Source organism: Bufo gargarizans, chromosome 1 (genome assembly GCF_014858855.1).
Source record: "Bufo gargarizans isolate SCDJY-AF-19 chromosome 1, ASM1485885v1, whole genome shotgun sequence".
NCBI lineage: Eukaryota > Metazoa > Chordata > Amphibia > Anura > Bufonidae > Bufo > Bufo gargarizans.
Window position 1 is genome coordinate 657,470,262 of NC_058080.1, and position 14,194 is coordinate 657,484,455.

The following is a 14,194-nucleotide window of genomic DNA, read 5'->3' on the forward strand; positions in this document are numbered from 1 at the left end:
CAGTTCATGGGCAGTTATTTTGCGCCTTGGTTTTTCCACACGCTTCTTGCGACCCTGTTGACTATTTTGAATGAAACGCTTGATTGTTCGATGATCACACTTCAGAAGCTTTGCAATTTTAGGAGTGCTGCATCCCTCTGCAAGATATCTCACTATTTTTGACTTTTCTGAGCCTGTCAAGTCCTTCTTTTGACCCATTTTGCCAAAGGAAAGGAAGTTGCCTAATAATTATGCACACCTGATATAGGGTGTTGATGTCATTAGACCACACCCCTTCTCATTACAGAGATGCACATCACCTAATATGCTTAATTGGTAGTAGGCTTTCGAGCCTATACAGCTTGGAGTAAGACAACATGCATAAAGAGGATGATGTGGTCAAAATACTCATTTGCCTAATAATTCTGCACTCCCTGTAGACGTGGATCCTTTTCTAAAATATAATGCAGACGGATCCGTTCTGAACGGATACCATTGTTTGCATTATAGGAGCGGATCCGTCTGTGCAGACACCAGACGGATCCGCTCCGAATGCAAGTGTGAGAGTAGCCCAAGCAAGATAAAAAAGTCTCAATAGGGGTAGTATAGATAGTGGACTAACTTCTCAAGACAGAAGTGTAAGACTTAAAGGGGTTGTATCACTTCAGCAAATAGCATTTATTATATAGAGAAAGTTAAAACAAGGCTCTTACTAATGTATTGTGATTGTCCATATTGTCTCCTTTGCTGGCTGGATTCATTTTTTCCATCACATTATACACTGCTTGTTTCCATGGTTACGACCGCCCTGCAATCCATCTGCAGTTGCTGAAGTGAGACAACCCCTTTTAAAGATGCACTGAATTTATCAAATATCGTGCAACATTAAAACGTTGCAGACTTCAAAAATGCCCCTCAAAGTATCCAATTCCAATGGTTTCTGTTTGCAAAATGCATCCAATAGGTTTAGGCCCCTTTCACAAGGGCGAGAATTCCGTGCGGGTGCAATGCGTGAGGTGAACGCATTGCACCCACACTGAATCCGGACCCATTCACTTCACTGAGGCTGTTCAGATGAGCTTTGATTTTCACGCATCACTTGTGCGTTGAGTGAAAATCGCAGCATGTTCTATATTCTGCTTTTTTTTTTCACGCAACGCAGGACCTGCCAAAAGACCTTTGACGTAATCATGCTCACCACGTGGTTAACCCCTCATGCCACATTTTAGTAGGCATTCTGTATTAAGAATGCTATTATTTTCCCTTATAACCATGATATAATGGAAAATAATAAAATCTACAGAACACCGAACCCAAACCTGAACTTCAGTGAAGAAGTCCGGGGTCTGGGTACCACAATCAGTTTTTCTCTCACGCTCGTACAAAACGCAATGCACTCGCACGGAAAAAAATGATCAATGCAATCGCAGTCAAAACTGACTGAAATTGCGTATGCACTCACGTGATTTTCCCTGATCGCAGACGCAACGCATCGGTCCTAATCCGGACACGCTCGTCTGCAAGGGGCCCTAGAGAGTGCAGCAGTGGGTGTGAAGAGAAAATCTTCAGATGTTTCTCAGTTTCGTCTGTTGCCACGTATATGATGAGCTTTCTAGAAATCTGTAGATAAACTTGTGTTTCTGCTTACACTGTGTTGCCAAGCAATAGCAAGGAAGTTTTTAGTCTCATCAAGTAATATCTGGTATGATTAGCCTCCTTTTTTACCAGGAACTGAAATGCATTTGACTAATGTTCTTGTTCAGTTAACAGTAACTTAGAGTATGGGAATTGTCGGTTAAGTTAAAGGGACACTTCCATCAGAAAACTATATATATATATATATATATATATATATATATATATATATAATATATTTATTAGTGTGTGTATATCTTATATATATTTTGTTTTTTACAAAGATTGTGTACATATTATGGGATATAATAGCCAGAAGACCATTGCATGGTTGTGATCTTGTGTATGTGTTGGATTTGCAATCTGCACGTGTGACCATGACCTTGGTGTCTTTTGCTCTGTAGGACAGATCTCGGTCTAGGCAAACACTTGGTGCCAAGGTTCTCAGCTGGTCTGTAGAATTCCCAGCGATCTGTATATATGTGTGTGTGTGTGTAGTGTATATGTGTGTGTGTGTGTGTATGTGTATATATATATATATATATATATATATATATATATATATATATATATATATATATATATATATATATATATATATATAATATTATGAAGTTTCCTTCAGTGCAGCAGATAACTAGCAGCATGTTTCTGCTCGATAATTCCCATTACAGACGCTGACTGCTGGCTCTGAAGCATTTTTAATACTATATTATTATTGATATGGGCAGCACGGTGGCTCAGTGGTTAGCACTGGTGGTCCTAGGTTCGAATCCGACCAAGGGCAACATCTGCATGGAGTTTGTATGTTCTCCCGGTGTTTGCGTGGGTTTCCTCCGGGTTCTATGGTTTCCTCCCACACTCCAAAAGACATACTGATAGGGACCTTAGATTGTGAGCCCTAATGGGGAAAGTTGGATGCTGATGTCTGTAAAGCGCTACAGAAGGGGGGGGGGGGGGGGATCTGTGGTTGGCGGGCACTGTTATGGGGGGGGATGATTGGCAGTTCTCTCCTACAGGGAAAGGGAGAAAACTAGGTAGAAGACTGTCAGTCATCAGCAGGTGGGCAGGAGAGCAGGAATTCATGAATAACCAGGACTCTTCTCAGGTGGCCGGGACTCTTTTCCAGGCCCAGTCTGCAAGGATTGTGATGTTGGTTCTCGGAAACCACTTAATTTTAACTTTTAAAAGCCAGATCGCTGAAATCCACTCACCTGTCTCTACTCTATGCTGCTGTTAGTCTGGGCAGCATAAAGTTGATGACAGGTTCCCTTTAAATTGTTACTATGCTACGGTTTGTCACATATGCCATTGTTGTACTTTGCTCCTTTTTACCTGTTTTTTTTTTTTTTTTTTTTTCCTCCAGTTCTACGATGTATTACTTGGTGGAACAAAGACAGGTTTATCTTGCTTTGCAAAGTGTATGTTTGCAGCTGTGTTTATTGTGTACATGTGCATTATAATTCTAATCTCACTTTTGTACAAATCTAAATCCTTCCTGTCCCTTTGTAATGGGTCGGGACTCTTGGAGTAGAGCTACACTGGAGGAATTTCACAGTAGGAATTGGTTTAATTGTCTGTTTTTTTTTTGTTGTGGATTTCACCCTATGCATGGCAAACGGTGAAATCCACAGTTGATATCGGCACCATAAATTGACATGTTGTGGATTTAAAATATGCCCCACCGGCCAATTGACACTGGATTTCTTATTTAGTAGTTCTAGGGTGACTTTTTTTTTTTTTTTTACTCTCATACACTTTGCCGTTACTGTAAAAGATTGCATATTTTCTGTACACATACCCAGAGTGTTTACACCATGCAGGTGTGAACATATTTTTTTTTTTTATGCAGTAAAATTCCTCTTCAGCTGGGTTCACACATTGCAGCAGTGTGACGCACAGCCCATTACAGGTTTTTACAGCTGAAGCTGTACTTACAGATGTAAAGTGTTCCCCTAGATTTATAGTAACAGTCTCTGCTGCAGAAGCAAGGCAAAGAGGCAGGAGACCCTTAGAGCTGTGACAAGCTCACCTGTTTCTGCTTCTGACATGGAATGAAGATGGAGGGGGCCAATTGGTGTGCTCTACTTAATTCCTGGTGTGCTATTGTTGAATATCAGATATTGAATTTTCAGCCTGGTTCTTGTGTATGTTAGATTACTCTGTGCATATGCTGCGTGTTCTTGTTTTTTTGTGCTGCCTTGTTTACCGGATTATCCTCTGCCTACTTCTTGCTTGCTAGTGTGCTTGACCTAAAACTGTTTAGTGACAATCTCCTGCCTTTTGGTCTCTGTACCTTTTACTCTCTTGGTTCTGACTCCTACCCTATTTTCTGATTTCGGCTGGTACAACTATTCGACCTGTCCGCTCCACCTGCCAGCAGCTACCCGATAAACCTAAGGTAGGCTTCCTTACCACCCGAGCGGACCATTCAAGGTTAACTAGCTAGGGGCTATCATGCTCAGGAACCTATTCTTCTGTAAGCAGGGTTCCTGTACTGATATAGGTGCTACTGATAACTTGACGAGCTTTTTGTTGAACCGGTTAGCTAGCGTCAAATTAGGCAGTGGAAGTTGTCACATTATAAGATTTCGTTAAATATCCTGGACAAAATCCTGCAGCTTTCAGGGACCAGTGTGACTGTTTTCATGGTCCACTGACCTATTAAAATAATGATTTAACTATATTGGCGTTAATATTCTTCTAGGTTCATAATAATCATTTTGATCCATCCTTGACTGTATTCTTCTGCAATTTGACAACAGGTGAAGAATGTGCCATCAAATCCTGAGCGGGTTCCGGCCATGTCAGAATACAACGAGAAGGTCAATGGATCTGTTATGGAGCACAGGAGTGTGAATGGTCTTCAAGCTTTTTCTGAACACAGCTTCAGATCACAACCGTGAGTTTACTTCTACATTGTGTGCTGTTCCTGCCATAGGCCGTGTAGCAGTCAGTCATTTATGTGCTAATTTCCCATCTGTCACCGTTCTGCAGCTGCAGTCAGAGGGTGGTCTGTAAAGGGCTTACTGTAGATCTTGTATTACAGTATTCAGAGATGACTGCACACAACCATCAACTCTGTAAACCTTTTTGTGTGTACACAGATCTGTGAGGAGTGGATTTCAGCAGGAATGGATATAGAAATTAACAATTAAGCAGTATTTTGTATCAGAAGTACTGATTTGTATAATATTCAGTAAGCCATGACATTGTATTCTCTGAATAGATTTCTAAAATGTCTACCAAGACTAAGCAGTTTACTCACCTTCTGATGATGACCTTTTGGAGAACTAGAAAATTAATCAAGAAGGTAGAAACAGTTCTGTACTTAAGCTTACAATCTGTCAGCAGACAGCAGTACCTATGGCACTGGCTGACCTGTTGTGGGTGCACTTGGCAGGCGAAGGCCTCTGTGTTGGTCCCATGTTCATATGTACCCACATTGCTGAGAAAAAGGATGTTTTAATACATGCAATGGGGGTGTTGCTATTACACCTAGAGGCTCAGCTCTGCAACTGCTGTGCCCTCTGCACTTTAACGGGTCCAGGTAATGAAAACATCATAACGCCTGCCTCTGATGGATGCCCTTTAAATTCTCAAAATTGGGACATAAAAGCTCTGCATGGGTAAGCCTCCAAGAGTCACTTTTGAGCTAAATTTGCATAAACCTTGCCATTTTGTGGTTAGATTCCAGGGGTTTCCTTGCCAAAATCGGGACAGTTGGCACGAATGGCACTATTGCACCCATTGAACTAGCCTTAACAGCATTTCTTAAAAAACAAGACTAGAGCTTTTCAAATGCTCTTATGGCCTTGCGCTGCGAGAGACAGATTATTTAACGTACAGTGCACACTTCTCTTACACATTTAATAGCTGCTGGCCGAACAATCTCCCAACTCCCTCCCAAGCTCCCTCATACACATACAGTTCGGCTCGACTGAATGTGTGTTTTTTTTTTTTTTTTTTTTTTTTTTTTTCCTATGGGGAAAATGGAGAAAGCCGCTGCCAGATAATTCTGGCAGTGGCATATCTCCTGGGAGAACAAAAGGATCAGGAGAAAATATTCATTTTGCCCAGTCCATCTCTCCCCTCAATATCCTCTGTCGGGAACTCCCCCCTTGGGTGCGGGCCATAACACACCAGTTGTAGCCTGGCCGCACACATTGATTAGATAGCTGTTGGTTGAACACTCTTTCAGCTGACCACTGTCTAATCCCAACTTCCCTCCTCCCCAATACACATGTGCTCAGCTGAATGTGCAGGTGTCCTAAAGGGGGAAAGGGGAGAAACCTGCTGCCAGACTTCTGTCAGCAGCTCATTTCCCCAAGAACAAAGGGATTGGGCAGTTGAAATCCATCTTCTATCGGGGGAGAGTTGGGATGTCCCCATGTAAATCAAGTGGGTGGCCGGTCCTGCTGAAATCAGGTTTGGCTGACACTTATCTAATGTGTATGGCCAACTTTATAGTATTGCATGGCAGAACCATAGATGACATTTCACATTGGGAGACCATGGGTAGATGATGTATCCTGTAACTATGTAAAATAATCCAGTGTCGGAAATATACTTAAAAATCTAATGTCTAAAGAACCCATGAAGTGATTTATAATTACCTCCATCCTATAGTGTTTTTGATATACACACGTTACAAATTTATATTTGATTTTTTTCTCAGAATTCCGGAAGAGGTATACCCACAGAAAAATGAATCTGGCTTTTCGCCAAATGCTTACAGCAGCAGCTCTGATACAAGCAAGAAAGCGCCACCGAAAAAACGGTCAGGCAGACCAATGAGATCTCCCAATGACTATGATGCAGACTACATAACAGGAGGAGAGTCTGGTGACGAACTGGATGATGATGATGATTGGGAAAGGTAAATTTGGTGGAGACCTAACATTTCCATAAACCAGCATTGACATGATTATACAGGTGCCTACATAGATAAAATGGAGCAGAACCAGTTAGGCCGGTGTAGGGACATTTCATGGCCAGTTTATGTCTTGTCTTGGTTTTTTGCAAACACAAACGTATCAGTTTTTTCATGCAGTGAATACCCTCGCATCACCTCAGACCAACAGAGACAAGACTACAAGCGAGAGTTTGATGCCGATCTCCATGAATACAAGGGGTTACAAGCAGAGCTGGAGGAAGTTTCGAAATCCATGCTTCAGCTAGATGAAGAATTGGATCAGCACCCAGAAGGAAGCCAGTCGTACAAGGTCTGTTTATAATAGGTGTTTATGGGAGTAATTTACTTTTCAGGTTCACTGGCTGCCCTTTGTCTTGCAATCTTTTTTCCTTCAGTTTTTGGAGCATGTGTGACTTAAGCTACTTTCACACTTGCGTTCGGTGCGGATCCGTCTGGTATCTGCACAGACGGATCCGCACCTATAATGCAAACGATGGTATCCGTTCAGAACGGAGACGTCTGCATAATGGCTTTTTCAGATCTGAGATTTCAAGATCGTGAAAACACAGAGGCAATCCCATGGTGATGGGGACGCTTCAAGTTAGAATATACTAAGAACTGTGTACATAACTGCCCCCTGCGGAGCAGCATTTCCGATCGGAGTCCCAGTAATCGCTAGGGCTCCGATCGGTTACCATGGCAGCCAGGATACTACTGCAGCCCTGGCTGCCATGGTTACTTAGCTTATACTTACCTGGGCTGTCTGTGGCCGGCCGACGCTCCTCCGATGCGCCGCACAGACCTGTCACTTACCAGTAGGAGGAGCGTCGGCCGGCCACAGACAGCACAGGTAAGTATAAGATAAGTAACCATGGCAGCCAGGACTGCAGTAGCACTGACCATCAATGCTGATACTGGGGAGGGAGGGGGGCTGCACTGGCCACCAATGCTAATACTGGGGAGGGAGGGGGGTCTGGCCGATCAGGGGGCTGAGATCCGCACAATTAACCCCTCAGGTGCGGCACCTGAGGGGTTAATTGTGTGGATCACAGCCCCCTGTAAGAGATCGCGTGGTGCCAGGCAGCAGGGGCCCGTTATGTACACAGTTTTTAGTATATTCTAACTTGAAGCGTCTAACTCTGTGTTAGAATACACTGTTGGATCTGAGTTTTCACGATCTAACATAGAGGTGTTCCCATGGTGATGGGGGCGCTTTAAGTTAAAATATACCATTGGATTGGAGAAAACTCAGATCCGATGGTATATTAATAGGGACTCATGACTTTACATTGAAAGTCAATAAGTCAGGACGGATCCGTTTGGCTCCGCACGGCCAGGCGGACACCAAGACGCTGCAAGCAGCATTTGGGTGTCCGTCTCCTGAGTGGAATGGAGGCGGAACGGAGCCAAACTGTTGCATTCTGAATGGATCCGCATCCATTCAGAATGCATTGGGGATGTACGGATCAGTTCGGGGCCGCTTGTGAGAGCCTTCAAACGGATCTCGCAAGCGGAACCCCAAACGCAAGTGTGAAAGTAGCCTTACAGCAAAGCTTTAATTTACTAAAGTTGCCTTTAGTATTTCATTAAAGTGACCTTCTGGTGGATCTGCAGTCTCTCAAAAAGTGGTCACAAATTCTTTCAATCTGGGATTTTCATGATAAACCAGTGCTGACCCTTATCATGAATGTCTACCTGTCTAATTCTTTTTGTTGCAGTCTTTTAGTTTTATATATTCAGTAGGTATATTAGGATAACCCCTCTGAAGTGGGTTACATTAGCAAAGACAGCTTATGCCCTATTGATTCATACGGACCCGATAAAAGAGGGGGGGGGGGGGGTCTCCTGATTGAGGCTCTCTTTCTATGAGCCAGAGTGGAGAACCTCTAAGTAGACATCTCATCCATGTAATACTATATTCCTCTTGCGGGGGTGTGACATTTCTCCACATGGTCCAGCATTGTTTAAAATGGGGACTGTATTCATCAGACAACCCCCTTTAATAGGTTTGATAACAAATGTAATTACTAGGTATACTGCTGTAAGAACTTTAGCACTAATGTTTCTTCTTATTCCTCTTAGGCCGTTGCGGATGAATATAATCGTTTAAAGGATATTAAATCGGTAAGAATGTTTTCTAGCTTTAATAATGATGTGCATGTCAGTGATACCACAAGATCAAGCTGCTTGGTAGATAAACGGCAATGCTTCTAGGAAAGTAACTCTATGCCTACTATGTTCATTGGGAAGAATACACAGAAGCAGGACTTGATAGCGTCGCTGCTAAGAGGCAAAACTCCCCATCGAAAGCAATGATGAAGGTTTCATTAGTTATATGGCAACGCATCCCTTCATCAGGTCAATCTTCAGGTGATGACCTGATGAACGGACCGATGTGGTCCTGAAACAAGGTAAGACAAAAATCCTACTTTCTTGCTCGTATCATTGGGGGACACCATGGGAGGTTAAAGAGCAGTATGAGAATTGTGGGGGGAGGACACAACCAGACCCCTGAAAAAAAAGACAGGAAGAGCCATTGCCAGGAAGGCCAGCCAGAGATCGACTGAATACCCAGATGCCCTGGCTGGGCAGAAGAATAACTGCCCCGGGGACATAAGCCATGGCTTAGGAGACTTCGGAAGAAGGGGAGAGCACACAGAATATCCACGAGATGGACAAGAATGAAAACAAATCAGGCGCCAGACCAACGGAGCGACTACAGGACATACCGGAGAGAGAAAACATAACCTGAGCCCAGAAGACTTCTAAGGAAGGTGATACCTAAGGACCAACAGACACAACATGGCATGAGAAGAAAACAAACAGAAAATGGTGTTGGATACCAGGGGCCAGAGAACTGCAGACATGACAAATCTTGCCCCCCCCCCCCCCCCCCCTCCCATGGGGAAAGAAGAAGTAGAGGTGTCGGAAGGTGACAACCCCCAACTCCATACCAGGCTGTCAAAGAAGAGTACTCCAGCAGAACCATTAACAAATCAGGGCTAGAGAACCTGGATGTCAGGCATGACCATGGCCCATAAGAAAATAATATTGAGGGAGAGAAGAGACACAATGGGAACAAGGCAGTGGAACCGACCCAAAAAACTGCAAAATAATTGGAGTAACCTGGTAGGAAAAGAGTTTCCACCGGGATAAAGAAAAAAAAAGTCCCCTTTAGACCAACGGTCAAGGGGTTTGTCTCATAAGAATGTCATTCTCCTTGGGGAACAATGTGGTAAGCAGAGATATGGAGAGGAGGACCTTAAGCTCCATAACAAGAGAAGAGAGAAGCAGTCTGATACATATGGAAGGCTGCCTGAACTGGCAGACCTAACTGGAAGCTAAAGAAAAAGTACAGAGGCCAAGGGAACAGATAGAAGCAAAGTACATGTCTGAAAACATAATGTCTGATGGGTTTACGCAACTTTTATCGACCGCCACTGTGGACCATATCCGCCTAAAGAAGAATAGCTTTGGGAATTACATTCAGCCCCAACCCTATTGACCCTTTTGAGAGTGATGGGTAATTTATTTTCCCCCCAGCCACATAAGCACTAAGGGAAGGAAGGGGTTAAGTAGGTTGGGGGCAGAGTTCAGTGGGCCGAAGATATGGGCGCGAAGTTTCGCGCTTTGAGGGTACAGTCCCCGCCCCCCCCCCAAACCCTCTGGGAGAACGCGGCATAGTAGGACGCAGAGCCGGGGCCTCGCGTACAGGTGCGGCCAACCGGAAGAACTTCCGGCTGGTAGAGCAGCGCATGGAGGGAGTGGAAGTGTTAGAGGGATCTTGCCCCCGGAACAGAGGAGGCCGGGAACGGGCGTACAGAACTGCTGGGCCTGGAGGAAGGTGGGGGAGCTGAGGGCCGGTGAGAGGCCAAAGTTTTGAGAAACAAAACCCATTTTACTATGTTCACTTTAGAGAACACAGGAGAAGGGGACCTAGCAGAAGGTTAACACCTAGAACCCAGTACAGAGAGGGGAGGAAGGTTAACCCCTGGTGGGGGCAGCAGGGAAAGGTAGGTAATACTTACCTAGACGGTTTCTTGCCACAGCAAATCTTTGTATGTTGGTGGTCCTGCCCATGGTGCTATTTTTCTTAATTACCATGTTCACTGGAGCTTGCACAATTTTTTTATTTTTTTTCGTGAGATATGAAATCTTAGGCATACAGAGGTACAGTTAGTATTGTTTACCTATACAGGGAGCCATATTATGCTCCTGTACAAAGGTTGTAATATGGCTTTGTGCATTGGGGTTTATGCAGGCATGTTCATTAAAAGTGTATTCCTACTAAAAAAAAAAAAAATTCTTGCCAAGCTTTATCATGAATCAAGTCAGGCCCGTGTTGGGGAATTCAGGGTTTTGCAAAAACTTTACAAACCTTTCTGTAGAAGTCTTGGGGCTTTTTGTAAAAGGAAAGGTGGTACCAGACATACAAAAGGTGACAGAAAGCAGGGGTGTTATAAAATAACAAAATTATGGTGGAGTTTCCAGGTGCATAATACTTTAATTATTACAACACATTGCTTACATTCTGACATATTTTTCAATGTCCTGGACAACTCTATTAATTTTAAATAAATAGAAAAAAAAAGTAGGTTTAGGCTACTTTCACACTAGCGTTCATAGGTCCGTTCGTGAGCTCCGTTTTGAAGGAGCTCACGAGCGGACCCGAACGCCTCCGTCCAGCCCTGATGCAGTCTGAATGGAGCGGAGCCGTTTAGACTGCATCAGTCTGGCGGCGTTCAGCCTCCGCTCCGCTCGCCTCCGCACGGACAGGCGGACAGCTGAACGCTGCTTGCAGCGTTCAGCTGTCCGCCTGGCCGTGCGGAGGCGAGCGGATCCGTTCAGACTTACAATGTAAGTCAATGGGAACGGATCCTCTTGAAGAGGTCACCATATGGCTCAATCTTCAAGCGGATCCGTCCCCCATTGACTTTACATTGAAAGTCTGAACGGATCCGCTCAGGCTACTTTCAAAAATTCTAAGTTATTAATGCAGACGGATCCGTACTGAACGGAGCCTCCGTCTGCATTAATATGATCGGATCCGTTCAGAACGGATCCGATCGAACGCTAGTGTGAAAGTAGCCTTAAAGGTGCAGCTCTTATGTTAGTATACAGGAGCAGTTTCTAACTTTATTGTGATATCACAACACAAAAAAACATCAAGTACAAGTCAAAATAAGTTTTGCTACATTGGGATATTTCACAAGACACTGGTGGAATAGTGATTTGGGATGTTTAACCTTTGTGATCCCAATAATGAAGACCTGGGAAGATACTGTCCCTTTGTATTTTTCCTGCAGCCATATGGATGGCCATGACAGTCAATGATTAGACAGCAGCCAAAAAATTGCCGACAGGAAACGTGGCCCCTGCCAGTCGATGTTATGACCTCTGCCAGTTGCACATCGTTGGCATATGTCACCAATGTCTTTTGAAGCAACCCTGCTGAACGATTGTAAGACGAGCTTGGGTTTTCATTTGTATATGGGATTAAATGCCTGGTATTGTAGTATTTTTTGCTGTACTGTTTTTGTGATTTTTAAAAATCTGTTCTCTTAATGCAGTCTTCTGATTACAAGAACAAGAGGAAACATTGCAAGCAACTCAAAGCCAAGCTGAACCACATCAAGCGTATGGTCAGCGACTATGACCGGGGCAAATAAAAGCAACTTATTTTCAAGATATGGGAAGATATTTTTTCTTCTGTGTTTCCACTTTCGGAAGAGGTCACTGGCCACAATTTTGTTCCTGTGTAGTCATGTTTTCTTATTTCTACAAAAGGATGGATATGCATTCCCACTCGCACACTGATTTTTTTTTTTTTATTTTTTTTTCCAAAGGTTTTAAAATGTACATAAGCTTATATTTATAAGGAGTTTATAGATCTACTAGTTTCTATTTCTAATCCAAGTCCTTTTTATATCTAATCCTACTAACCCAGTAACTGTGACCAAACACGAGAAGTCTTCTCGACGTAAACGACAATTGACTTTTTTTTCTTTTAAGATCTGTCTGGTCAATGGGCACTAGACCCCCTAAATGCTGCTTAACCCTTTCTTTTTACTGTAAGAAAAAGTAGGCATCCGTAATGGCAAGAAGATCTTCTGCATGTTGGAGGATCTTTTGGCCATAATAGACTTTGGTCATCATAGCGGGACACTGCTTCTGAACAGTCTAGTTTCTGGCCTGATCTGATGGCCATCTTTACACCCCAGTAAGCCAGTTTTAGACATGAGTAGCGTATGACTTAAATAAAACTCATTCTACCAGTTTTGTAAAAGTGTGTGCAAGTTAATGTGCTATCCAGCCTTATCTTTATTTTAATATCCCTAAAGACCATTGTTGGCATTGTGAATGTTTAATCGTAGGATATGTTGCAACACCATAACATTTTTTTTTAGGTTAAAAAAAAAAATACATAGACTCCTCAAATACAGTCACGTGTTTTGCTTTTTGCCTTGCTTTTTGTTTGTACAAAATTTCAGTGAATGATTATTCATATCTCATTATGTTGTATATTCTCTTAAAATGTAATACAAATTCTAAGAGGAGATAAAGGCGTGTGAACAAGCTTTTGTGCTCCACTCCAGATTGTATGTTCAGCCACCTTGTGTGTAAGAGCACATCAGTTATCCAGTTGGTTGGCTCCCATTAAAGGGCATCTGTCAGCAGGTTTGTACCTATGACACTGGCTGACCTGTTACATGTGCACTTGGCAGGCAAAGGCCTCTGTATTGGTCCCATGTTCATATGTGCCCACATTGCTGAGAAAAATGATGATTTAATATATACAAATGAGCCTCTAGGAGCAACGGGGGCGTTGCCATTGCACCTAGAGGCTCAGCTCTCTCCTCTGCAACTGCCGTGCCCGCTGCATTTTGACAGGGCTTGGCAGTGAAAACATCATGCCTGGCCCTGTCAATCAAAGTGGAGTGGGCGTGGCAGTTGCAGTGAGAGCTGAGCTTCTAGGTGTAACTGCAACGCCCCCGTTGCTTCTAGAGGCTCATTTGCATATATTAAAACATCATTTTTCTCAGCAATGTGGGCACATATGAATATGGGACTAACACGGATGCCTTCAGCTGTAAAGCGCACATGTAACAGGTCAGCCAGTTTCATGGGTACAAATCTGCTGACAGATGCTCTTTAAACAGAAAAAGCAAAACTGATTATATTTTCTTTTATATTGTGAAATAAACCACTGGAGTATTAAACCTGTTCATTCATTGGCAAGACTAGGGCTGCTTATTTGGTAAATGCACACATTGCTGTTCTTGTTATCTTAAACACTTTAGCGTTTATTTTTTATCTTTATTTTTTTTTTGGGGGGGAGGGTTGTGTATGAAGTGCATTGTAGGCCATAAAAAATACTATGCCACCTCTGATTTGGATCTAATGCAGATTACGTTTCCTGCTATGCCACTTGTCCCCTCACACTGCGCTGCTCTTGTGAGTGCTATCTTTGCGCAGTAAGTAATAGCTAAGTTACATAGAACCTCTGTTCCCTCGCACTGCAGAGTCTCAGTGCATTCCTGTGTGATGCAGCTTTAGGCTGTTTCCCCTAGCCTCCTGCTTGTGATATGTATTTCTCTACGAGCACATTAGGTATGGTGGCACGGCACTGCTGAGACATGGCTGTGGTGCAGCTTGATTCTCATG

At 43.3% G+C, this 14,194-nt stretch overlaps 1 protein-coding gene across 1 annotated transcript in view; it reads left to right on the forward strand.

The window, feature by feature from the left end:
• Window positions 1-13,277, forward strand: part of OCLN (occludin) — a 30,195-nt gene extending 16,918 nt beyond the window's left edge. Inside the window, exons 5-9 of the mRNA XM_044276036.1 lie at window positions 4,380-4,516; window positions 6,293-6,493; window positions 6,668-6,839; window positions 8,612-8,653; window positions 12,100-13,277. Coding sequence (XP_044131971.1) covers window positions 4,380-4,516; window positions 6,293-6,493; window positions 6,668-6,839; window positions 8,612-8,653; window positions 12,100-12,198 — 651 coding nt within the window. The 3' untranslated portion in view covers window positions 12,199-13,277. The remainder of the gene's footprint in view (window positions 1-4,379; window positions 4,517-6,292; window positions 6,494-6,667; window positions 6,840-8,611; window positions 8,654-12,099) is intronic.
• The last annotated feature ends 917 nt before the right edge of the window (window positions 13,278-14,194 follow it).